The following is a 24,741-nucleotide window of genomic DNA, read 5'->3' on the forward strand; positions in this document are numbered from 1 at the left end:
GTGGGCCTGGTGGCATGTGTGGAGTTAACCGCCAGAGTTGGGTGCATGCCCACGGCAGCGTGACCGGGGTGGGCTCCTCTAAAGCTGGCGGCCTGGAGCTGTGCGCACGGCACAACCCGTGGCCTCAGTGCCGTGCTCGGTGACTGTGAGCAGCCGTGGGCTTGGCGGAGGAAGAGGAGGAGGAGGAGGAGCTTCTCTCTTTGCCTGGTAGCTCTTTTCCACAAATGTTCTGATTGGCGTATTGTTCTGGTTTAGAGGCCTCATGTTCGTTTTTGGGGATACTGGGGATCTACTACTGGGGATAAGACGGATAATAATAATAATACTACTACTACTACTACTACTACTACTACTACTACTACTACTAATAATAATAATAACAACAACAACAACAACAACAGGTATATCATGAAAATATAATAATACCACATGTAGGCTAAGCTTAACGTAATCATCTATCGTCCAAAGTGAACAGAGATGCATGGTCTGCCTCCAGTGTTGCTGAATTCAGTGCCCCAGTCACCTGCTTTGCTGGTCTCTTAGCATGCCGTTAAGCACAACATACACTCTGGCTAATCCCCCGTCCAGCTCTGCTGTGCGAGAACTCCGCGACATGCCCCTGCATGCCGTCATGGTGCGTACTGAAGAACATCCCATTCTTTTGTTCCATCTGGGAACGAACGTTTCAGGTTCTAGAACCTGTTTGTTTTGGTGGAAACACACTGGACGGTTCAAAATTAGGTGTGAAAACCAGGACGTTTCCAGTTCCTTGCTGGTGGAAAAGGTTTCCCTGCTCTCTGCGAAAACTCCTGTCTTGTCAGGAACCTGTAATTCTCCTTTCAGATCCTTCTCTGTGACCCTTGCCTGCTCCATCTCAGTTCTGTTGCTCCTGACTGTCCTGTTGTGGTGTTACTCTGTGCTGGCTGCATATTCTACCATATTGAACAACTAGCCGTGACATTCTGCACAGATACACTTGGTCTCTTAACTGATCTGGTCACTGAGGTTAACTTGTCTTACTCCATTCTCATCAGTAGTCAGATCAGTATTCGAGTCTACAGTCATTAGCATAATGAATATGATATGAATATGAAGATGAGAATGAACCCACAGAATGTGACCTGTGACACATGAAGCCATGTGATACATATAAAGTTGTGTGTGTGTGCGCGCGCGAGAGAGAGAGAGAGAGAGAGAGAGAGAGGGAGAGAGAGAGAGGGAGAGAGAGAGAGAGAGAGAGAGGGAGAGAGAGAGAGAGAGAGAGAGAGAGAGAGAGAGAGAGAGAGAGAGAGAGAGAGAGAGAGAGAGAGAGCGCACATGTGTTCCGAGCATGTAGGTCTGAAAGCCACATTATCATAAGAATTAAGAAATCCATAATAAACAGCTTATCCAGAATAAATGTAACCATAAGAAAGGACACTTACAGAAACTCATGCAAGGTCACTGGCATAAGCTCGAGAGGCAGAGAAACACACAGCACAACAAAAGGTCTGAAAGAAAAGTGGGGTACAGAAAGCAGAGAAGAGCAGAGAGGAGCGCAGTGAAGTACTGTTGCGGGGCGAGGCACAAAGCAGCGCCGCAGGGAACCTTCCAGCACGTTTCCCACTCGGCCCGGGCCAGCGAATGTTACCGACCACATTACTGCGATGTGTGTGAAGCAGAAGACTTCATGAAACATTTAATGCCACATGCTTAAAAAAATGCAGTTGACAAACACAGACCTCATGCTCTGTCAGTATGTTTTTATTCTGAAGTGCCATGTATGTTAAGGAGCTGCTATGCGTCATGCCACCTTCCAGCGTGGCTACCACAGACTCCATTTCCCATAGTCCCTCCTCCAATCAGGTTGAGGACTTGGAAGCTGCACCCCACCCATCAGCTTCATTTACCTAGACGGACATCCCCAGCTTTCTAAATATGTATATTGGTTTTTGATTTCACTTTTGTGTATGTTCCTCTCGCATTTGCAAAATCTAAGCAGTGCTGTTCATATAAAACTAATGCAAAGCTCAAAACAGCCTGTGTTTAAGGGGAGCTGGGTACACATGACAAGTACAAAGCTTAGTTCAGTAGTTGACACAGCTGTTAAGTCAAAATGAACTTGGATAAGACGGTTTTGGAGACTGGCTGATGTTCCTTTATCGTTTCGACAGCCTAACTGTGCCGTTTGTAGACACGGTCGAGGGCGCCCTCCTTCATATTCGCAGCAGATGGCGATACTGATTCTGAAGCCCATTTTAATACTGTTCAACCTAGTGCTACACTGACAGGAACTTCAATCGAAAGTCCTAACTGAAAGCGTAATGGTGAGCTTTGAGCTTTCCCGCCAGCCAGTCCAGATATTCACAACCGGTTAGGATAAAACATGGTCAGCAAGGACATAGCCTCCACCCCTGGTGGGTTTGAGGCAGTGGGGGACAGGTCAGAGATGAGTGCATGCCATGTGCCATGAGAGGCAGGAGCCATCATCCAATATCCCCCAGCGTCATGGTAACATAACAGCCGTCGCTCTGTAACTGCGCCCCAGTGTGCACCACTGCTATCAGAGTGAGAGCGTACAGTTCTCTCTGCGCGTGGTGAATATCGCCTTAGATCGACTGCCCACTGCATTTCTACATCTGAAGGAACCCCGCTATCCCACCCACTCCCTACCCCCTAGAGTGCCAAACAGGATTACCATGCACTCCTCGCTTGGGCAGTGTGAGAATACATCAGGGAACACGTGACTCACTGGGCGATCCTGTAAGGTTTATGTTTGTGATGATATCCTAGCCTACTTTTATAAGGGCAGGGTCAGATTTTGCAGCCAACAACATATGGTTACTGGAGCTGTGTACGCGCATGCATGTGTGTGTGTGTGTGTGTGTGTGTGTGTGTGTGTGTGTGCGCGCACGTGTGACTTTGAGGGTGTGAATGTGGCAATATCATCAGTGATTAGACAGGTGCTCAGTGCTCAGTGCAAAACCACATAAGCCGGGATAAAGGAAGCAGAATTTTGGAGAGGGATGATATGATTTTTTGGTTTAAGAAACAAGAAATCAGTTCAGCTGACAAATTAAAAGGAATGTGGTGTTTGTAACATGAGTAGCAGCAGATGTTTGGCAGAAGGGCAGCAGACACGTAGTAAATATGATCTTACTTGGATCTGATTTGGAGAATGTGTCCCTGTCGAGCAGATTCCTGTCAAACGGAAAAAGAATGACATCATTTACAGTTTTCTAATAATGATGTAGAATCATGAGAATAAATGTCACTAAGGAACCAAAGGTGAACAGGAAAAAACAAAACAAAAACCCACACTGTGGTGACGGTTGGCTGCTCTACCTCACAAGCATTTTTCCAAAACAAACGCAGCTTTGAAAAAAAAAAAAAAGGCCAAACTTGCTTTTGGTTACTTAGATTATATTTATGTTTAGGCATGGCTTTATTTACCTACCATAATAATACACAATTCAGTGGAAATACCCCACAGTGTTAACAATATGAGAATGTGCATGCATGTGCGCATGTATGTATGTATGTGTGTGTGTGTGTGTGTGTGTGTGTGTGTGTGTGTGTGTGTGTGTGTGTGCGGCAGCTGCAAAGGTATGCCAGGGGAAGTTTTACAATGATGAAGACCAGATCTGGTGAGAGCAGGCTCACTGTAATCATCATTAAGTGATGTCTCTCAGCATTCACAATCTAATTACTTGAGCTCGGTAAGGAGCAGCCATGAAACATGACAGACTAAAGAGTGAACTGTGAATACACAAACAACTCAGCAGTGTTATCCACACGAACCCAGGACTGACAACTTTGCCCCTTAAATGTCATATATTTTCTTCTATCCACAATCTCTCATCACCTTCACCTTTGTCCTGTGAAAAAAGCAATTTTGGCACGCTGTGTCAAATTTCCATGAAAAAACCCACACCTGTGTGGACTAATCTGATAGAGGGAATGAAGATGGTAATATGAAATGCTCATTCGCACAGCAGCCTATTGTGCTTGTGTGTGTGTGTGTATTTATGTGCGCCCATGCGTACGGGATGCCTCTGGATACCGCGTGCTCGCACGTGAGGCATTCATTCATCCCAGATCTTGAGATGTTTCGGGTGAAAGCGTCGCAGGTGCAGGTGTGATGACTAACCGGGGAGATGGGTAGATCTGTTCTGTCACGATTTACTCCCCGGCCAGGCACCGAGAGCCACGGTGAATACCTACATTTACTGGGTGTCGACAACACACTCCGGCACCAGGCCGGTGCAGCCGCGCTGCCTGCCTGAGCTGACATTTAACGTGGCACGTCCACCAACGGGTCGGTTGACCTGCCAGTGCTGCAAAAGGCCTGCCATGTCACTTGTGAACTCTGCTTTAATCCTCTTTTGGGCTTACATGAGAATTCAGGACGCTCCACAGGGCCAGGAACGGATCCTTGCGTCCATTGCTCTGTGGCATATGGGATTTGCGATGTCCCATATGCCACGTAGTTGTCCCCTGGTGCGTGGGCCGTGGCTTCATGACAGCAGCCCTGCCCTCAGAAAGGCTGGGACATATGGGTGAAGGCTTGTGGGGATGACCCCGGTGAGGCGGCGCGTGGACTCTGGGAGCTTTAATGGATCCCATGGGGGTGCTGAAAGAGCCTCACTGAACAACAGCTCACACAGCAAGGGGCCATTACGACGAGATGCTTCCATATCCGCTGATATCCAGCGCAAATCTTTGGGCTGGATCAAAGCCTCTCTCTCTCTCTGCCTGCATATGTGTGTGTGTGTGTGTGTGCGCGCGCGCGCATGTATTTATCTGTGAGTGTGAGAAGATTCTCCATAGTGTGCAACCGGATACAGGTTGTAAGATTTCTCTGATTCTCCTGCTCTCCATGCTACGGCATCGGCTACATCATCGTGACTAGCGGCAGTGGGGGTCCGGCCTCTCCTGGAGCTGAGCTAAAGTGACTCCTGACTCTCCGTATCTTTGATACAGTGGGGAATGGGCAGGGAAGCAGCAGAGGACGAGAAACACCCAACACTCTCCCTTTCAGCTGCAACTTTCTGTGGGTGGTTAAAAAACCGTCAGCGCAACGGAAAGAGAGAGATAGACAGATGGAAGGAGAGAGAGAGAGAGAGGGAGCGAGTGACTGCAGCTGTATGGGAAGGAGGTAACCTCAGGCAGAGCATTATTATAGCATCAACACCTCACCATGAAACTGGGTGCAAATCACCGTGTGTCTGAGCAGGGGAGGTGAAAGAGCCCTTCATGCAGTACCTCTGAGAGAGAGAGAGAGAGAGAGAGAGAGAGAGCTGTTGTCCTCCCTTATTTATTTGTATGTCTACGTGGCCTTGTGTTTCTCCCTCGTAACCACATCGTTATGCAGGCGATGCTGGTCTGTAACGACTCTGAAAGTGTCTGCAGCATCTCACACCCGAGGAATTCCCTTAGAAAAAGATATTCCAGGTGGTTCCACCTACCCATCTCAGTCCTTTTCTCTATGTTGCGACTTCACTCTCTTACAGAATAATGGTTGGTTCCTGGAGTTGGAAGTGTGTGTGTGTGTGTGTGTGTGTGTGTGTGTGTGTGTGTGTGTGTGTGATGTGTGTGCGCTTCTGCAAAATATTTGCCTGTGCATCACTTCAGCCTGTATGAGTTCTAAAAGAATCTGGCATGGAAGCAGCTAAGACATACTACAGCAATGTTTATTCACGCTACATCATCATGCCATCTGGGGGATAAACACACACACCCACCAGATGCACACTCACTGATAAGGCACACACTACACGTCTTAATTTTCCTGACCATTTCCACTTTTGACACGCTTATACATCCAAACCTACAAACCAAACTTACACACACACACACACACACAGACACACACACACATTTGGTACATTTGTGTCTGTGTGTGTAACTGGCAGAAGGAAGTGCTCGGTTTGTGCCCAAAACTCCCGCGGTGTGCAACAGTAAAGGGGAGGCGCTGGGCCCATCCTCCCTCGTTCCTGACATGGGAGGGGGAGCTCGTGCCAGGCGGAGGCTCCGGCGGGCATCATTTAACCATTTAAACTGTGGTCCAGAGCCACGGCCACTGTGCCTCAATCATAGCGGACTTAGACTGGAAACTGATTTGTCAGAGATGTCCGTGAGGCAGAAAGGGGTGGGGGGGGGGGGGAGAGAGAGAGAGAGAGAGAGAGAGAGAGAGAGAGAGAGAGAGAGAGAGAGAGAGAGAGAGAAAGCAAGCTACAGGGTGTATAAAGAGAAACAGCTGCTTGGAAGACTGACACAGTTATAGGAAAGAGAGACACAGCTACAGGACTGAAAGACAGCTAAAGAATAGCGAGACACAGCTACAGGATCAGCTAGGGAAAGCAAAGCAAGGAAATTCGATGAGCACATACTATACACAGGTCATTCAAAGTTATATACACGTGCAAAGCTAAAGGCATAAAAAAGACACCGCAAAATCAATAAATATCAAACGATAAGGACATGAGACATGAAGATAAATGAACAGAAGACGAGACCTTGCGCATTAAATGTAGGGAGTTTAATCAAAGACATTTTGTTGTTTTTCTTCCCCCTAGAACAAAAGAAATGTCTCATCTCATATCTTCTGAGAGCTCATCCCAGCTGTAAGCAACAAAGAAGCAAAGCGTCGTTTCAACTCTGTTCCAAGTTTGTTCTAACTCTGAGCACCACGAGCTGGCCAGCCCCTCGTGATCCAAGAAGCCTCTGGGTTTTGCATTCTTCAAACATATTGGAAATGTATTTTGGCCCTGTGCCATTTAATGATCCATAAAAAATAAATAGCTCCACTTCACAGGAGCCTTTCCTAACTGGAAGCCAGCGTAAGGAGACGAGGCATAAGGGAGCGCGTTTGGTCCTCTGGGTTAACATTCTCACAGCAGCATTTTAAAGGAGCTGCAGCTAGTCTTTTTAGGGAAGACTGGTGACGAGATCACAGCTTATGCTGCATGGCTGAGTTTGTCTAGGTGTCGTTTGGATAGAAAAAACTTCCGAAGCCGAGGTGTGAGTATTTAAGAACTCCAGAACAGAATGTGTAGCCTGACCTTTGAGCTACGCGACTCGTCGTGAGCTGGTAGTGGATGCTTTGATGTGGTAAAGAGCCGGTGGTGCCAGGCACCATCCATGAAGTTGGTTCAGTCCTACAAGCAGCTGGGAGTCCAACAGAATGACAAACTGGTTTTGGACGGACAGTCTGGTGCCACTGTACAAGAAAGGCTGGAGCCATCTTTTCTTTCTAAGACGATGAAGGTGTTAACACGTGGAGTAAGATTGTGGCCAGTGCCCTTTTCTATACTGTGGTCTGCTGGGGATGCCGAGCGCCTGAATAAACTGATCAGGAAAGGCAGCTCTATCTGAGCTGAGGCTGGACTTACTAGAGACAGTGACATAGGGAAGGATGGTGGTGAAAGCCATTCCGAACGACCCAGTCCATCCTTTCCATGACACCAGTCATCCATCCATCCATCCATCCATCCATCCATCCATCCATCCATCCATCCATCCATCCATCCATCCATCCATCCATCCATCCATCCATCCATCCATCCATCCATCCATCCATCCATCCATCCATCCATCCATCCATCCATCATGTGTTATTGGTTTGCCACCGGGTGTTGACCAGAGAAGGATGGGTTCATGGCTCCTTCCATTCGAGGCTACTTCCTCTTGCTCTCAGGGAGTTTTTCCTTGCCACTGCTGTCATGGCTCGCTCATTAAGGGCCTGGACCCGGATTCTTCGCATGATTTTGGATTTTGATGACGTTGCACTGTACCAACACGTGCTGTAAAAAGCACTATACAAATGCATCTGAATGGAAAACTCAAATGTAGACGTATGTGATGACACGGTAAGCCTCTGGAACCATAGTGAGGAGGCAAAAAGGCTTTTCAGTCCATCAAAACGCATTTTTAGACAACAGTGTCAACAGCAGCAGCGAGATTTGAAAAGACCAGCACTGGTAGTTTTCCTGAATCATCGCTGACACCCTTACCTTCAGCACTCTCAGCAGTGAAGCTGGACGCCAGCCTGCTCAGTCATCTGAGCTTAAGACACTGACGAGTGAATTGAAAACGACTTTAGTGGTTGTGCGCCGCATTACAGATCATTGCTCATTATAGCATTTTGGAAAGCCGCAAGAGATAAAAAGTTGACTACTTTGTGTGTTGAACTATTTCCTTAAGAGTTCCTTACTAAGCAGAACAAAACTGAGACACAATTGAGGTCCAGCTAAGGATAGAGGAGGTTATAGAACAGAAAGAGAAAAAAGTGAGAGAGAGTGTTCCTGTAGCTCACCGGGTGGATCAGGCACAGCAAGGTGACGGCAACACCGGGGTCGTTGGCTGATTCCCAAGGAACACACACTGTCATACTGATAAATCTAATTCTTCCTCTCCAGATAGGAGCATTTGCCAAATGCTGTAAATGTATTTACAGGACAGAGAAGCAGCTGCAAAAATACAGAAGCGAAGGAACAAGAACAACCAGCAATCAATTGGCTTCCAGCTGTGTGACGGCGGGGCCGTCCAGGAGACCGACGGAAAGCGTGACTGACGGAACAAGTGAGAAGGATGCCGCCGACATCTGCTGCATCTCAGACGGGTGTATCCAAAAGGTGGCGTGTGTGTGTGGAGGAGAAGCCAGAAGTCATCCCCACGGCACGCCTGGGAGAAGCGGCTTTGAGATTCATGATCGGCATGCAGGCTTCTGCGTGTGGGTTTAGATGGAGGCATACAGGCAGTTCTGGCCGTGCGCTTCTCAGAGAGGCGGCCCAACGGCCCAAGTAAGATGACAAAAAAGTCAGGAAACGAAGACGTTCGGCGGGGACCGTGAGGGACTGCCGATGGCAGGCAAAAGTTAGAGCGCCCTAGAAACGTTTATTTCGATATCAAAGCGATTCACTAACATAAAGGAAAGGAGAGAGGAGGGCCAAGACCCAAAAAAGAGGAAATACACAGTAAGAACGTTTTACTTATTGATTCTTGTTAACAGATGAACCCAAAAAAAGAAAACAGGTAGAGGAAAGTAAGAGATAAAAAGAGTTATAGGTGGTGAGAAAGGGACTAAAAGAAAGAGTCAGATTGAGAGAGTGTGAAACAGAGAGCGAGAGAGCGCAAGAGAGCGAGAGCGAGCATCCAGGCTGGTGTCTGTCATGTCCCTCCTCATGCCACAGTGTCACAGCTCCCAGTGGGACTTCCGCCAGTCTGCCTCAGTGGGCCAGCAGCCGTTACCCTGGCAACCAGCAGCCAATGGAGTCTGCTCCCTCCCTGAATGACATTTCCTCTTTTAATTCTACAGGAGATAAGCAACACAATAGGGAGATACAAGCCAGCCTCTTCAGGCTCCACCCACGTCGGCATGCGGACATGGGACGGGGACAGCGCAGCTTAGAAGGAGGTCCAGAGGAGACTCTGTCCACTCTCTTTAGCTACCCTGTCACCTGACCTGTTTTTGCCCAGAATTGACTTTAACAAGCGTGCTAAGCTCCTCACAACGATTGGTCTGCCAGTAGTGAGGATGGCGCATGGCTGGCTACTTCTGACAGTGTTACCTTGGAGACACACAGAGCCTCTGACGGCCTCTGGGGACCTTACCTGGACAGGCAGGCTCAAGGATAAATTGGACGGCAGAGAGGAAAGGTTCTCCCACTAGACCTCCGCAGACGTTTGGGGGCTGTTCTGTAATATTGAGGATTGGTTGCCAATGCTAAGACTGAAGGAGTTTAGACATGAGGAGAGGAGAGCCTTGAAACTAGAAAAAGACAGATTTAAAAAAACAAACAAAAAAAAACAAAAAACAAAAACAAGTTTAGAAGGGGGCAATAGAAGATCCCTGCCTCATATTTCTGGGGAGGCAGGGAGGGAGGAGGGTCTGCCCTTGGGTCCTGGGTGTGATCCCAGCCACTCCCCTTCTCTCTCAATCCGGCTCTGACCTGAATAATGCCTCCACAGAGAATAGAGCAACTGAACTAGTTTCGGGCCGCACCCGCAACCCGGCCAACACCGTGCAGCCGCTCACCATGGAACATAGGACAGGCAGACCCAGCCAGCAGACACGAGACTGCCGAGCCAGGGAGTGCCTGAGGCCTGGACAGCCACGAGACACATGTTGTCAAACAAACAAGCGAGCAAGCAGCAAAGCCAAACAATGTACATTTTGTAAAGTTTGGCACACGAGCAATGCAAATGACTGCAGTCTTGTGAATGTGGAACAAGAAATATTTAGGTCAGCAGACACAGTCCAGCAAAAGGTCAGCAGACAAAGTCCAAGAGACACGCACAGACATGGACACAAAGACACACACGTGCTCGCTCACACACACACACAGAGTCGGGAGTATGGAGCTTTGAATATTCTGTGTGTTCTCCATGCCTTGAATGGACCTGCCCTCATTTTTTCCCGACAAGAGAACGCAAACAGAGCAGAGAGGTGACACTTCCACGCCCGCATTCCGGCCAGCAAGAGAGCGATGCCTTTCCATGCACGGGAATCCCAACAGTGACTGTGGACTCAGATTTGTGTGAAACGGATCCGTGCACGTTGGGTCGCAGCATGCCTCCTGCATGCGAGCTCCTTGTTGGAAATGGTGCTGCTCGGTAAATGAGCTCTCAAATGAATTGGGGAAATTTCCCTGGCTATGCACGTGCTGGCCGGCCTGATGCATTCCGGCTGCAGGGTTATGCGAGGGCACCGATTATGGTGATGGAGGGACGATGCGGGCTTGTTTATCCAAACGTGCATGCCCCAATAATTGGAATTTACAGCGTGCAACTCATTTTACAGCTGCAAACCATTTTAGTCATATTGTGCGACCCGAATAAATACACAGGCCAACTAAAGCACATGTTCACACCAACGCAAACATTTTTTTGGCCAGAAAAATTTATGAATACTATAATCGATGCTCAAGTTCCAAAATCACCTTTAGACTGTTGCATGACAATGCAGTCACACACACACACATATATATATATATATATATATATATATACACACACACACACACACACACACACACACACGAATCTGTTCAGTGCTGGTATTCACATCCAGTCTGACTTTCTGAAGTGCATCTACAACAGAATTGTGTACAAATCCCTGGATAATACCTATCGATTTTCTCTCAGAAGGATCACTGGCCTGTTTTTAGTAAACCAGAAAGCAGGTAAAAGAAGAGATAAACTGCTTCCCTTGTCTAATTTTTAAACAAAAAAAAGGCTTTAAAGAATTTTGGTATGGCTGCATACCAAGATTCATTTATCACCTACATACTGTAGCACCTGCTGCTGATGGGTTTATTTAGTTATTTTTTATATTTAAAAAAAAAAAAAAAAAAAAAAAAAAAGCACCAAAAATGGATTAGGTGCAAAAGACAGACTGCTGCAACACCTCCATGCTATCTTGGGAGGGAAGTTTTCCAGCCACATTTAACTTATAAGAGCAGAATCAATTCCAAGAAAACAGGCCAGGAACACACAACACCCACTAAAGCTTAAAGGCAAAAACACAATAAGGAGGGGCTGCGTTAGCCGCAAGCGCTAAAAATGCCCCAGTGAAACTGAAAATGGAAGAAAATAAAGCCAGAAAATGAAAGCGGAGGATTGCTGTCAGCACTGCTCTTTGTTCTGTATCGGCTGATTGGTGGATCCATGGCATGCAGTGTTCACGAGACCAAGGAACAACTTGGATTTCCAGTGAAAACATCCCATTGGTCCTCGCAGCTGTCAGCGGTTTTGAAAGGCGCTCCCTTCTGCGCCGACACCGAGGGGCAATGGAAGAAGATGGGACTTCACGCTTGGCTGTTTGATCTCTCCGTTATGGCCTTAAACCTCCGAATGTAAACCTCTCACAGCCCAGGTTTCCACACAAGACCAGCCACATGGCGGATGTCGAAGGACACAGACCTCTGCCTGACCTTCCCTGGCAGTTATATTTAGACCCAAAAGCACCTTTATTTTGAAGGCAGCAACATTTATGTCGATGAGAAGCACACGAGCCACTCAGAATTTCAGCGGGAATAATGGATCAGTACATTCACCTGCACCTATTGGTTTGATTAATGCAACTCATGGGGTGATTTTGTGAAACGCGGTTGTAAAGTCACACTGGAGGGTCGTGACGTAGCATGAAAAATTACGAGAATTACTCGGCGCAGAGAGCCGAACGGGCTATCGGCGAGACGAGCTTGCACGCACACACACCCCAACAGAAGCACACAGACGCAGGCCCCACACCCCCCCACTCTTCTTCTTTTGTGCGAAATTGCCCATGCCCAGTGGTGAAGCGTTTGTGACAGAGGCATTCCCAGAGGAGGGGGCTGAGCGAAGGCAGGAGATTCCTGAGAGTGCCGCAGGCGTGCCAGGAGGCATGCTGAAGAGCTCGGCTGTGTGACCGGACTGGAGACGGCTTCATCAGCACGCGCAGGCCCTCTCTGGCTCTCGGCAACCCGACCGTGGAGAGCATATCGGGTTATACTGATGTCTGATTATTGCTCGGGTCCACGATCCATAATGTCAGACAACTCACAGCATGGGTGGAGAGGGGTGGGGCACACACACACACACACACACACACACACACCAGGAAGGCCGCACTATTTGGGTGATATACAGCTCATTTTGGACGTGGCTCGGTGCCCCTCACGCTACCTGTCAGACAGCATTTCCATATCCCAAAGTAACAGACACGCTTCCCTCTCTTCGATCCCCCACTCTCAATTACTGGAATAACCATCATCTGAGCTTGAGCCCGGAAAAAAACCTTCATTGGTCATCACGGAGAAGAAATCAAGCCCCCACCGTAAACATCTTAGCTGGGGTCTGAGTAGGGCACTTTGACCTCACGTACTCGGCCAGGTCGAGACCACCAGATTGGTTACTGCAGGTTATAGTTAAGTGTAACTGCCATTAACAACATTCTATTCACAGAGACCCACCCACAAGAACTGTAAAGCAGGTGGTGTGATAAGAGGAGTGGCTATTCATATGGCTCCGGAAGGGAGAGTACAAACATGGAAATCAGTACTCCAGTCGGTCACATGGGCAAGAGGCGGCGGGCTCCCGGGACCGCTGCGGGCCCCCTGCCGAAGGGCCCCGTAGGGAGCAGGATTGCGGGCACGCATGCGCTTGTGGCTTTGGATTTTCAACTGCTCCATGATCATCATTAGCTAAGGGAACATGTGTCTGTTGTGAGATATGCTTTAACCTTCAGGTCTGAAGGCAAGTTATTAAGAAACAGTTAGTGCTCATGGACATTAGGGTATCTGCCACATTAGTGCTAACATGGGATTATGAATCAGTCACTTACACAGGAGATTCACCATACACCAAATAACTTTTAAAGCAGAGATTTACAAACTAGTCACTTTGGTGAGAAGCTTTAAATTCTCCAGATGTACATTATGCTCTGTGTGTGTGTGTGTGTGTGTGTGTACAGATATATTTTTGACTGTGATATGTTTTTGACTGTGTGCTTCAGTCATAAGGATAATTACAATCGAGCGCATACTGGCATACAGGGAGCCTGCTCCGTGTCGAGCTCCCACAGCAACACCGAGGGTGTTACACAGTGTGTCATGCCTTTGGCAGCTCCGTCCCGACACTGTTCCCTGTAATATAACACGTCTCCATTAAACGACAACCACACTTAGACTGGAAAGAGTCTAAGAGAAAAAACAAACAAGTTACTAATTTAATATCAATACTTTTGTCCTGATGAACAGTAAAACCTGATGGAGTAAGATCCTTTTCATGCATCAGGAATCCCTCTCGTCTCCTTCGGCCCAATTACGAGCCGAAGACTGACGCGGCATTGACAACGGCAACAGCTCAAAGGAACACGTCATCCCCCCCAAAAAATAAATAAATCAGATGTCAGTCCATCGGTGGCAAAGCCTGACCTTGGCCTGTTTGTACTGGCAAACTGCGCTGCCGATGGTATTTATTTTTCTGCCCACGTGCAAGTGCAGTTTATTGTGTGGCAGTGCCCTGCAGGGTCGATGGGACCAGAGAAATGATGCCCAAACCCGATTAGCGCCTTTCAGTCAGAGGCTGCCCTCCAACCCCGCAGCCGAGTCAGGGGCTGGGCCCCGTCCCGTTGGCACGGTGCAGCCTGGCGTCTTGCTTTCTTCAAAGAAGCAAATGTACATTGATTGTGTGATGTCAGTCATTGGCTGACAGCATTTTGCTCTCTCAGCAGTCGGCGGGAGGGGGGCACTTTAGTCTTCTGTGCCGAACCATTGAGCTGTGGCCCTGTGGGTGGCTTGTCACTGTTCAATACACTCAGACACACTGTCATTTTGCTCAACAACAGCCATTATGTGATCTTTACAGGTCTAAAGGGCAACACAGAGGCTGTGTTCTTTTGTGAGGTCCTGATCGTTCTCGTAGCCTTGCACACAGCTCTTGCTTGGTAGAGCTAAGCGGTGCAGTAATGTGGAATGTAAATCACCCATAAAGTCCAGGGAGTATAAACCCAGTAGAGGTTCACCTGACCAGTGAGTCACATAGCAACGGATGCTGGAGCCAGGGCCAATCGGACAATGTCGTGCAGGAAGGCGGTACCCTTCACTTCAAAGAAAGCAGTGTTTGTTTTAAAAAAACACAAACACACATATGTACAGATCAGATGTGTGAGCTTTGTACTGATCAGGGGTGGGTAAAGATCCACAGGTTTGCAGCACACACACAGACAAGCATACACACACACACACACACACACACACACACACATGCATAATCTCTGTGAGTGTTCTTTTGTTTCTTATTTTATTTATTCATTTGTGCATGGCTAATCACACAATCATCACAATGTGACATTTTCTCCTTGGATTCCTCTGTTTCTCTCTCTCCCTCACACACACACACACACACGCACACACACGCACACGCACACGCACACGCACACACACGCGCACACACACACGCACACACAAATATTCGCCCTTATGCTGCGTCAGAGATGTAAAGAGGCACTCCAGTCTGCTGGCCTTCACAGGCCTCCGTGTCAAACTCCTGGCACCTGCAGCACTTCATCAGTCGGACCATGTCCAACATTTCCCATTCATCATCTCAGTTTTTAATGCACCATCACTGCAGCACATTGAGAGTCCAGGTCCTGTTGCTTCTACAAATAGACGCTTACAGAAGGGTTCTGTTTGAGCTTCTGAATTAGCCAAAGCTTCTAAAACCTGTAAACTGTTATAAATGCCACCAGATCATAAGGGTCAGCTAGAAAGAGTTGTGTCTAGCATTTCATGTGGGGTAATTAGTGATCAAGTCATGTGACACTGTCATATTTAATTGCTAATTGTCATTATGCAAGTTAAACAGGAAACTGGCTGTCAACAAACCGAACCCTAAAAAGGCAACCAGCTTTTCTGTTTTCATAACTGTGGGTAGAAAATGGCACGCAAGTAATCTCAACCTTTCTTCAGTCAATAGATGATATGTTTCCTACTAACATACGTTTGTATTCCTAAGAATAATCTGACCACTTAGGTCCGTCCCAAACAAAGCAGACTATTCAGTTTTGTTTTTCCAGAGCAACATTACGACAAGCATTCAACTCCTCCGAATTTCCAACTCCAACAAGTGGGAGGGAAATTTCCAGAAACTTTGCGCAGTTGTGACCCTTGCCTTACTACATTAAAACAGATTCGTCACTGGAAATTAAACTCGCTCTCCCTACAAAAAAAATAAGCCAGAACACCTGCATGCTCATAAGTGCCACACCGACTCCCAGCTTTAAAAAGTGTTACCACGGCAGCCATCAGCCAGAGCGAGTCCGTCATGCTCAGATGGACATGTGGATGTTTCCAGGCTAATTTGCAGAAGGCGAGCCAGGGAGCTCCGGCCATTACAAGGCAATTCCCAAGAGACGGCGCGCACAGCTGGGACGTGGGTTGGCTCCCTGCCCTTGGAACGCAGTAACGGTGGCGGAGCAGATATGAAGCGCTAAAACATCTGAGTGAGGGATGCTTTAGATGCATCTCTGTACATCATTTTGTTAGTGGGAACGCAAAAAAAAAGGCACTGGATGATTTCTCACTGTGGCCCTCGATAAAAAGTGAGGCTGAGGAGATCTCGTAAGCTTAAATTGCATGTGCAGGTGAAACACATGACAACGTGAGAAAAAAGAACATGAGAAAACATGAGAAACATGCAATAAAATATGAGAAACATGCATAGTAGGATATGTAACACAGTAGCAAATTGATCACGATTTGTAATTTACTTGTATTTTCTAAAAGTTGGTTCTATGAATTTTCAGTGAACATTCAATGTTCTGTTAAATTACTATTTGAACTTCAAATAACTCAAGATATGCAGGCTACTTCTAAAAACAGCATATTGATTTGTGTGTTTTCTTTGTTAGTGTACAAAATAAAAATTACAGGTAAATATACAAATCTCTTCTCAGGTCTATTTACGGCACCCAAAATAGACCAGCTTCCTACACTGCCAGAGAGAGAAGAGAGGCATTTCTGTTAGCAGTCTGCTGGATGTGGTGTCAGTCCATGGCCCATTTGGTCCAGGAATGGGGTCCTGGACATGATGGACAGAGCGTGACAGCCTGAGCTGATAAAGCTAGTCATGAGCGCTGTGTAGGGCAGTGGAGTGAGAGGGAGCACAAGGCACTCACATGCTTGAAAAAACATGGGAACTTCCCTTCTCCTGAACTGGACTCCAGCATTTACTTACACACACACACACAAATATGGTCCACTCCCTTTCCTGAGGGAGTGAACACAATGAGTCGCTGAGGCTCACGCTTTGGGCAAAAATAACTCAGAACTGTACAAATCTCTTCTTCTTTACCCCCCCCCCCCCCCCCCCCCATGCCTCATTAAGTCAAATGTGGGTAAAAATGACTTGGAAAAACACAAAACACTGGTTGTAAACTGTAAAAAGCCTATTTACAGAAATAGGCCACTTTAATGCAACAAACCTCAGATTGTGCCGAAACAACAACAAAAGCCCCAAGGACTCGTAAAGCCACACCACAGCTGCGTGGCCGTGTCAGCAAAGTGCAGCCGTTAAGGCTTGTGCTGAAACCGCTCTCTGAACTCCGGGAAGTTAAGGCACTGCCATTACTGCTCGTGTAAGAACCATAAGGGTCTTGTTACCTGCTCCGCTTAAACACTGGCAGCAGCTTGCGGGAGCTAATGGAACTCAGCCTGCTGCGAATGTGGTGAGTGCGGAATTGATCAGGGGCCACAGACTGCCTTTCTAATCAATCCCCAGTCCAAAGGACGCCTTTAACTTAGCCAGACACCAGAGCCCCCAAAACTGCAGCTTTAGGAGAAGTTTCAATCAAAGGAGGAAAGAAAGAGCCGACTATTTTTGGAGCCGTATAGATTAGTCCCACCCTGAAGCTGGACAGTAGTGGCAAATTGATTTGTAAAGATTTCTCAATACAATAAAAAAGAATGTACTATTACATGCACTTTCCATGCAGTGGAAACTGGGAATAAAGTTATTTTTATATGTTTGTTATTTATCCGAATTCTACCATTAATAATATTTGTCTAGAATATTTGATACCACTTATGGTTTTAACAACTCAGGCTTAGAAGAGCTCACAGGACAGAGGTAAAGGCTAACAGCAAAATAAACAAGCCTTATATTAACCAGTGTGGAGCTGCAGGGGAGAACTTGACTTCTTCTGGACATTTCTCTATTCTGTGCTATCGTACAGCCCGCCAGTAATTGCAAAGCTGATAAGTACATAGACAAAGGATCAGTCATGCTGAAAATTGAACTCCTCTAAAACCCAGGAGTGCATGGGTCCTAAAATATCCTTGGCTGTTACATTTTGGGGGGAGCTTTAGCCATCAACACAAACGCATCCAAAAATGTCAACGAAAAATCACGTGTGTCTCTTTGTATTCATCAGCACTGTCTTAGGCCCCAAATGACTCCAGTGTGTGTGCTATCTCACATAAAAGATCTCAGACATCTCAGGCATCTCACACATTTCTGACATGTTTTGAAGGAAGAAATGCACTTCGCCAAACTGCACTTTCTTTCTTTCTCTTTCTCTCTCTCTCCTGCTTCTCCCAGTTTTGTTTTCACTTTGTGATTCTCGCCTTCGCTCCGTCTTCTCCATCGAGACACCCTTTAATGATAACCATGGTGACAAAGTGCCTCTCGTTTACAGTAAAGGCATGCGACCGACGGTAACCATGGTGCCACCACTGTCCCTCAGAAGGGGTCGGGGTGCAGCGCAGCGTGCACGCAGCTACACCACTACTGTAGACACCCGTCCCCACCCCGCGACTGACGGGACACGTCAGGACCGTCAAGGCGCTGCAACCGCGCAGAGCTTAGCCGTGGCTCCGACGCAGACTTCCGCGTAGAATTTGAAGCGAGAGGCAGTCCATCTTTATAATTTATTCATCTCTTTGTATTAAATGTAAAGAAAATAAATCTAGATATTTATGAAACTGTGCAGGGGAACTATCAGACAACGAACTGCATCAGAGTCTGACTCAAAGTCGTGCCTTTCGGGAGGGGGGGAGTGCTCGATGAATCACTAACAGTTTCACACCACATAGACACTTTGCAACGTAAAAACAAGCCTGAATAGTGCCGTTCAAACACGATGATCTTTAAGTATTCCGATAGCTACTAATTAAAAGCTGATAAACGAAACGAAAATCAGGTCCGCGGACTCTCACCTCAGGTAGTGACGCAGACGTATGGTTTCATATCAGATTATCTAAAATGACCGTGGACGCTGCAGTTTAATTACTGCCAACAGTTCGGGCCCAATGTGTGTATGTGAATGTGGTTAGTCTTACGCAAACGATCTCGCGTGTGCGTGTGCGTGTGCCACCGAGCCAAAATCTGCGTTCTGGTCCACTTCCAAACAAACATAGGGATAGAAAACAAAACCTCTCAAGTTAATTTACTTTCTAAACTCATCCCCCCTCCCCCCCAAAAAAAACAACCCGCGATCACAACTTCTCATGCTCGACACCTTTCGCTCTGAACTAGGCTGGAAACGTCGCCACACTGTGTCCGTTTAGGCGCATGAGTGACAGCTGCGGTAACTTTGCGAGCGGAACTCCGCGATGTTCGCTCCACACCTGGAATCGGTTAACGCGAGCCGCACGCTGAGCTAAACCAGTAACTCACCTGCAGGAAACTGTCATTTCAACTTTCGTGGCAGGCACAGCGGCGTTCAACGGGTCGAAGTCTCCTATCGTCGCCATGTTCGAGAAGCTGTTCATCGTGGAAAGAAAAAAAAACCCAACTATATTTCTGTCCAGCCCCTTCCAGTAAACGGAACTATAGCGCCCTCGCGAATGAACGCGTGTGTGTGTGTGTGTGAGAGAGAGAGAGAGAGAGAGAGAGAGAGAGAGAGAGAGAGAGAGAGAGAATGAGAGAGAGAATTGCTCGGAGGCTACTAGTGGAGAGGTGATGTCACTCCACAACAGAGTCCCTTTTATCGGGTGCATGTGGAACGATGGCACGCCAGGCGCACTCTTCTCTGTAGAGCCATGGAAGTGTAATGGCAATATTAACAAGATTAACACTGTCTGTACCGTTCCCCTCTCAACTGGCAGCGGCATTATCAACAGCAATAAATCACCAGAAACAACAACAACAACAACAATAATAATAATAATAAGAAGAACAACAACAACAACAAAACCCCTACAAATTTATTATCTATTGGATAGCTAAAAAAAATGCTTAATGAGCATTTAAGGAGGTGACCGTCTTGAGGCAACTTATTCAGGTGACATTTAGCCTGAATGTTACCAGTAACATTCAGGCTAAAAAGTGTTATTGAAACAGAATTGGTTTGTTTCTAAAGAGACCTCAATAGCAGAAAACATGACCTTTTAATATTTTTTATACTTTACCACTAAGGTAAGAGCCGATAAAGAGAATTTGTACAGCGAATGCGGGGCAGTTCTGATGCTACTGAATATACCCATTAAGCCAAATGTCCACCTCAGCTGATAACACAGGCACTGCGACTGAGCGTTTCATTTAACCAAACCTGTTCTTGCTTACACCTCTTGGGGAGGTTATATTTGCCAAATAATCTAGATTGAAGAAAAAAAAAACTCATTACATAATATATTTCTTATATATTTTATAATTAAGTACATAAAATGTATTTAAAATAAATATTTACATGAAGTCCTTTTTTCGCTTCGGTGAGCAAGGTTTGTTTATTTTGTTTTTTTCTGTGACTGTTTTGACCGTTTTGAAATGCTCTGACAGTTTTGAAATCCGTACAGTAGGTGGCGGCAAGTACAACATTATTATTATTATTTCAATGTTGAAGACACTAAAGACCTTGTTCCATGGTCATGGGAGTGGTCATATACAAAGGAATAAAAAATACAGTGCAGAGTAGCGATGTAAGTAGTAGTGTTGGAAGTGCAGTAAGAAGACCCTGAACCAGACCAAATGTATGCGCCAGATTGTAACAGCAAAACTGTGCATAAAGTTATTTTGTTAATTAAAGAATGAATTATGAACATTGTGCCTAGAGTAGTAAAACTACCTTAATACACAGGAAGCGTGGCTTCCCCTAGAATTTCATTACAGCGTGGCGCTAATGTGGTTAACAATGCATATTACTCGCAGCAGTTAAATATTTTTTGTAACTAAAGAGAGTTAATTATCTACTATACATCACATTCTGGTGTCATTTGTTTATTGTGCACAAGACGCATTTGACAGATAGCATAGTTTCATGAATTTGCTTGTGAAGCCATTGGACACAAGCACATACCATCGATTAAATCTGGGATTTTGGAGCAGTTCTGGCAGATTTGAATACTGGACATTTTAGTGGAGTAAAGAGCAACCTTTTCAGACAACAGGCGTTTACAATATAATTTTCTCAGATACCGTGCTCCACTGGGAGTCTAGGAGAGTATAAGTGCTGTTTGTATGAAACATATCCGTTTATTGGACTGTAGGATTTTACAAATGCATTTTTGTACTGCTTCCATATGTGATGGGCCGAGATCTCAGAGTGGGTTCTTACCAGAAACACCAGTACTGACACTAATGTGCATGACTGATTGTCTCAATCTTAAAATAGTTCATTATTGAATAAAGACTTTTGGAAACTAGCATTAGCATCATTGGCTAGAGACATAAGCTTGCAGCTATTCGCTGGTGTTTTGTGATGTCCATTCTTATACGTTATTGTAAATATAAACTTAATTTGGATTATTTTCTCTCATTTGCTATGATAACAGCCATTAGATTATTGCCAGCTGCGTTTCCCCTATGACAGAAAACATCAGCCACAACTGTACTGAATATTATTTAAATTCATCAAGGCTACTTTTGTGCTACAACATTCATATTTCTCCTTTTTGTCCATACTAGAGAACCGATACTGTTTGAGAGTGAGCACACAGGGGGAAAAAAAATTAAAAATCAGTTTCCAGAATGGGGTTTTAATGTGAAATAGATTTTACAATAATAACCTGCCCAACAGACCAAAGCCCTGGTATAAGAAACGGACATAATTAAAACCCAGAATGAGCAGTGTGTGTACTGACCTATCAGAGTCCCCCCACCATAGACTATGGTGGCTGGCTTGACCCGCCACCATGTGGGTTTGTTTGGGCCACTCTGCTTCCCCCCATGGCTGTACCATGAGATTGTTCCAGCTGGATTGACCTGCTGGAACTAGCTGGAGATAGGGATGGCTGCTGAAATCACTAACCTGATAGGCACTCGAGGACATCGCAGTGGACGTCCCCATCGTAACCTCACCGTAGCTGATCAACTCTTCCGGGGACTGAGCATTCCCTCATCATAAGAATAACACCAGAACTATCCATCACCATGGATACAGACTGTTTTGAGCTCCTGCTCCATGTTAGGAGATGTAAAAAGATACAGACCACCACTGGCAGGTTGAATATCTCCATCTATCCACAATTGATGTGCTTGCCAAGCAAAAATGGACTTTCATCCAGAAACACAACTATTTATACGGCACTAGTCTTTCTTGCTTGGGCAGTTCACTGCTGCTTTGGTCCCCCTGCAGTGATCAGAGGCTTGAACTTTGTAGAAATCCCAGTTTACCTGCTCGGCTGGTCACGCATGTTTCCTGAGCTTTGCTAGCCAGAGGGCACGAATGAGCCCCTCAAGCAGTCTCTCGCATGCCTGAACAAACTCACGGCCGCGTGTGATGCCGAGAAACCCAACGTCTCACCGACGAGACGGTCCCTGTGGTAACGTTGCTCCTTCAGGAAGATGGGCACTGTAACCAGCACTGTAAACCCTCAGCAACTGACTCGGGGTGAGCGGAGAAAAATAAATAGGAAGGAGGTAAAATGAGGACAGGAGCAGAGGACAGGCACAGGAGCAGAAACGTTCCCCGATCCAGCATAAGGTGTTCCGCAAAACAGCTCGCTACTCAGTGACCTCCTGCTCCACCACGGGGATCTCCGGTCAGTCTGATCCAGCATTTAATTAACTCTCTGCTAGATACACTGGGAGGACAGACACCATAGTTTGATTTTCCTACTGGAGGTGAGGTAAGTGTGGTGATCTATGGACATATAACAGTTTGATAACAGTATGAACGCATGTGCTTATAGAAACGCACCGCAATGTAGGTTGTTCTGAGCAGAGTACTAGCAATCTCATTGCTGGTGAGAGTCTGACTAACAAATCAAGGCTCTTTGTTCTCCCTGGTGAGACACTGATTTAAAAGCTATGCCTGATTAAACAATCCTCTCTGCACCTGAGCGATCCAGAGGATGACAAATAGCGAGAAGGAACAGGGGCTGCTTCACTACTCACTCAGAAGCACAGGTCCCCCATAGAGTTGAAAAGGTTTCATAATTCCTAATCACATCGAAGCACAAGGGCTATTAAAACAAGGAAATGTAATTTTAGGGAATTAGTTGTGGTATTGATTAAATATTCAGTGAAGCTTAAATCACAAGCCTCTCTCATGTGTAGATGTGTCTGAGATACTTGGAGGATGCAAAACAGAAGTAACCTAAAAGAAGCAGCAGCTTTGGGTCAGCCATGCGGCCCTGAGAGGAGTTTGGCATCAGAGTGAAAGATGGGGAGGTTAAGTGCTTGCATGCATGCAACTCTGTGGCAAAAGTGCACCAAACAACTGCTGCTTTCCAGTTTATGCTAAAAAGAATATCAGGCAAGTACATATATGACAAAAAACCAAAAAACCCAAGAAACCTTAAAAGGCTTGGCTGTGGATCAAAGATGGATCAAAGTCAAATGTATTTATATAGCACATTTTACAACAGCCATCGTCACAAAGCTGCTTTACACATACCCAAGTCCAAGCCAAAGGTGACAGTGGCAAGGAAAAACTCCTTGATGAGGAAGAAACCCTGAGAGGAACCAAGACTCAGGGGAGGGGAGGGGAGGGTGTCATCCTCTGGCCAGCAACGGACACTACAATCACCAAACGTCTATGCCTCAGGCCTGTTCCCAACTCTAACCATAATTAACACAACCCCACATATATGAACTGTAAAGACACATAGAAACAAGTAAACAATGATCAAAACAACAGCTGGCACACTCTGTTGTAGACCACTGCCTCCTGGTCTAACTTATCCACGTACTAACTTCGACGTTTTTATGAACAAATATCCATAAAGATGATGCACGAAGGTTATAAAGATTTCTGCACCTGTTTAGCATTAGTGTCTTTAATTACTCCTGAGCACGGGACTGGTCGAGTTTTACATATCACTCCACTGCCCCCTACTGTTCATACGCTGCAGTGCGGGGTAGTCGCAATACAGGCATGCACAGTAAATGCTCCGTGTGAGCGGATTTGACAGATATCTGTGACACCACTATCTGATGATGACTGCAGCTGCATAATTGGCATGTCTAATACATTCTTTATTGAAATGTGTACCAGCCCCCTCTTTAATAGACCTCTCTCAGTGAAATTTTAATTTCCACTTTTAACCTCCATCTGGTACGATGGATTACTACAAACGGCCAATAAGAGATTTGAGAATGAACGCGGGCAAACAAATCATGACAGAATCTTTAAACCTGGTCCAAGTGCAGAAGCACTTAATTAACTGTAAACTACAGCAGCCAGTTTCCTCTGTATGATGGAAAACTAGGAGATTAAGACTGAGTAGTCCATACTGGGAGTGTCAGGGAAAGATATAAGAGAGATGAAAGAGCAAATAACTAAAACAACAACAAAGAGAGACACAGGAGCATCCTTTAATTCACACATGAGATGTATTGACCTGGAATTGCATACAGCACTAAACAGGCACGGTTAAGACAGGGTTTCAAACACAGCAGATTACAGCGTGTACGACTCAAACCTTTCTGACCAAAGAGACACAATGTGCGTGTGCATGTGTAAGAGTGTGTCTACATTTAAAACACTTTAAAACCTGACACAACCGTAGTAACATCCATCACAAATACAGAAGATATGGCATTGTTTCTAACCTGGGTCCACTAGGATTTGTACCAGCAGAAATGAAGCTTACTGTGAAGATACACTGATGCGCTGGGGGGTTTTTTTTTTGTTTGCCTTTACAGCAACAGCACTAATACAAACGATTTTTCACTTTGGTCACCAACCACTGAAAAGTACTGACATCAGCATCCGTTCAAGTTAACAGCATGTTGGTCCATTTCGGTAAATACGAAGTCACGGTAACACACGTAGACATTGGCTCAAGGCTCACGGGTGATGGAGTGCTTACTAAACCCAAAGCCCAGCTTCGGTCC

The 24,741-nt window shown here is 46.1% G+C and overlaps 2 protein-coding genes across 22 annotated transcripts in view; both read right to left on the bottom strand.

The window, feature by feature from the left end:
- Nucleotides 1–19,321, bottom strand: part of LOC113580185 (copine-8) — a 78,423-nt gene extending 59,102 nt beyond the window's left edge. For 4 of the 13 annotated variants that reach the window (XR_014126201.1, XR_014126200.1, XM_081723927.1 and 1 more), the window contains exons 1-2: nucleotides 19,141–19,316; nucleotides 3,140–3,180 (exon numbers count right to left, since the gene is read on the bottom strand). Coding sequence is in view for 8 of the 13 variants with exons in the window: in XM_081723927.1 (XP_081580053.1) it covers nucleotides 3,140–3,180; nucleotides 19,141–19,235 (136 nt within the window). In the remaining 5 variants the exon portion in view is untranslated. Of the gene's footprint in view, nucleotides 1–3,139; nucleotides 3,181–19,140 lie in introns of all 13 variants that reach the window. The other 9 variants (XR_014126202.1, XM_081723928.1, XM_081723926.1 and 6 more) reach the window with 5 other exon arrangements.
- A 4,882-nt stretch (nucleotides 19,322–24,203) lies between these two features.
- LOC113580183 (kinesin-like protein KIF21A) overlaps nucleotides 24,204–24,741 on the bottom strand; it is a 29,480-nt gene continuing 28,942 nt past the window's right edge. For all 9 annotated transcript variants that reach the window (XM_035528471.2, XM_035528469.2, XM_035528468.2 and 6 more), the window contains one exon: nucleotides 24,204–24,741. This exon is cut by the window's right edge and continues 392 nt beyond it. The gene's annotated coding sequence lies outside the window, so the exon portion shown is untranslated.

Source organism: Electrophorus electricus, chromosome 11 (genome assembly GCF_041902795.1).
Source record: "Electrophorus electricus isolate QZ-2024a chromosome 11, ASM4190279v1, whole genome shotgun sequence".
Lineage (NCBI taxonomy): Eukaryota > Metazoa > Chordata > Actinopteri > Gymnotiformes > Gymnotidae > Electrophorus > Electrophorus electricus.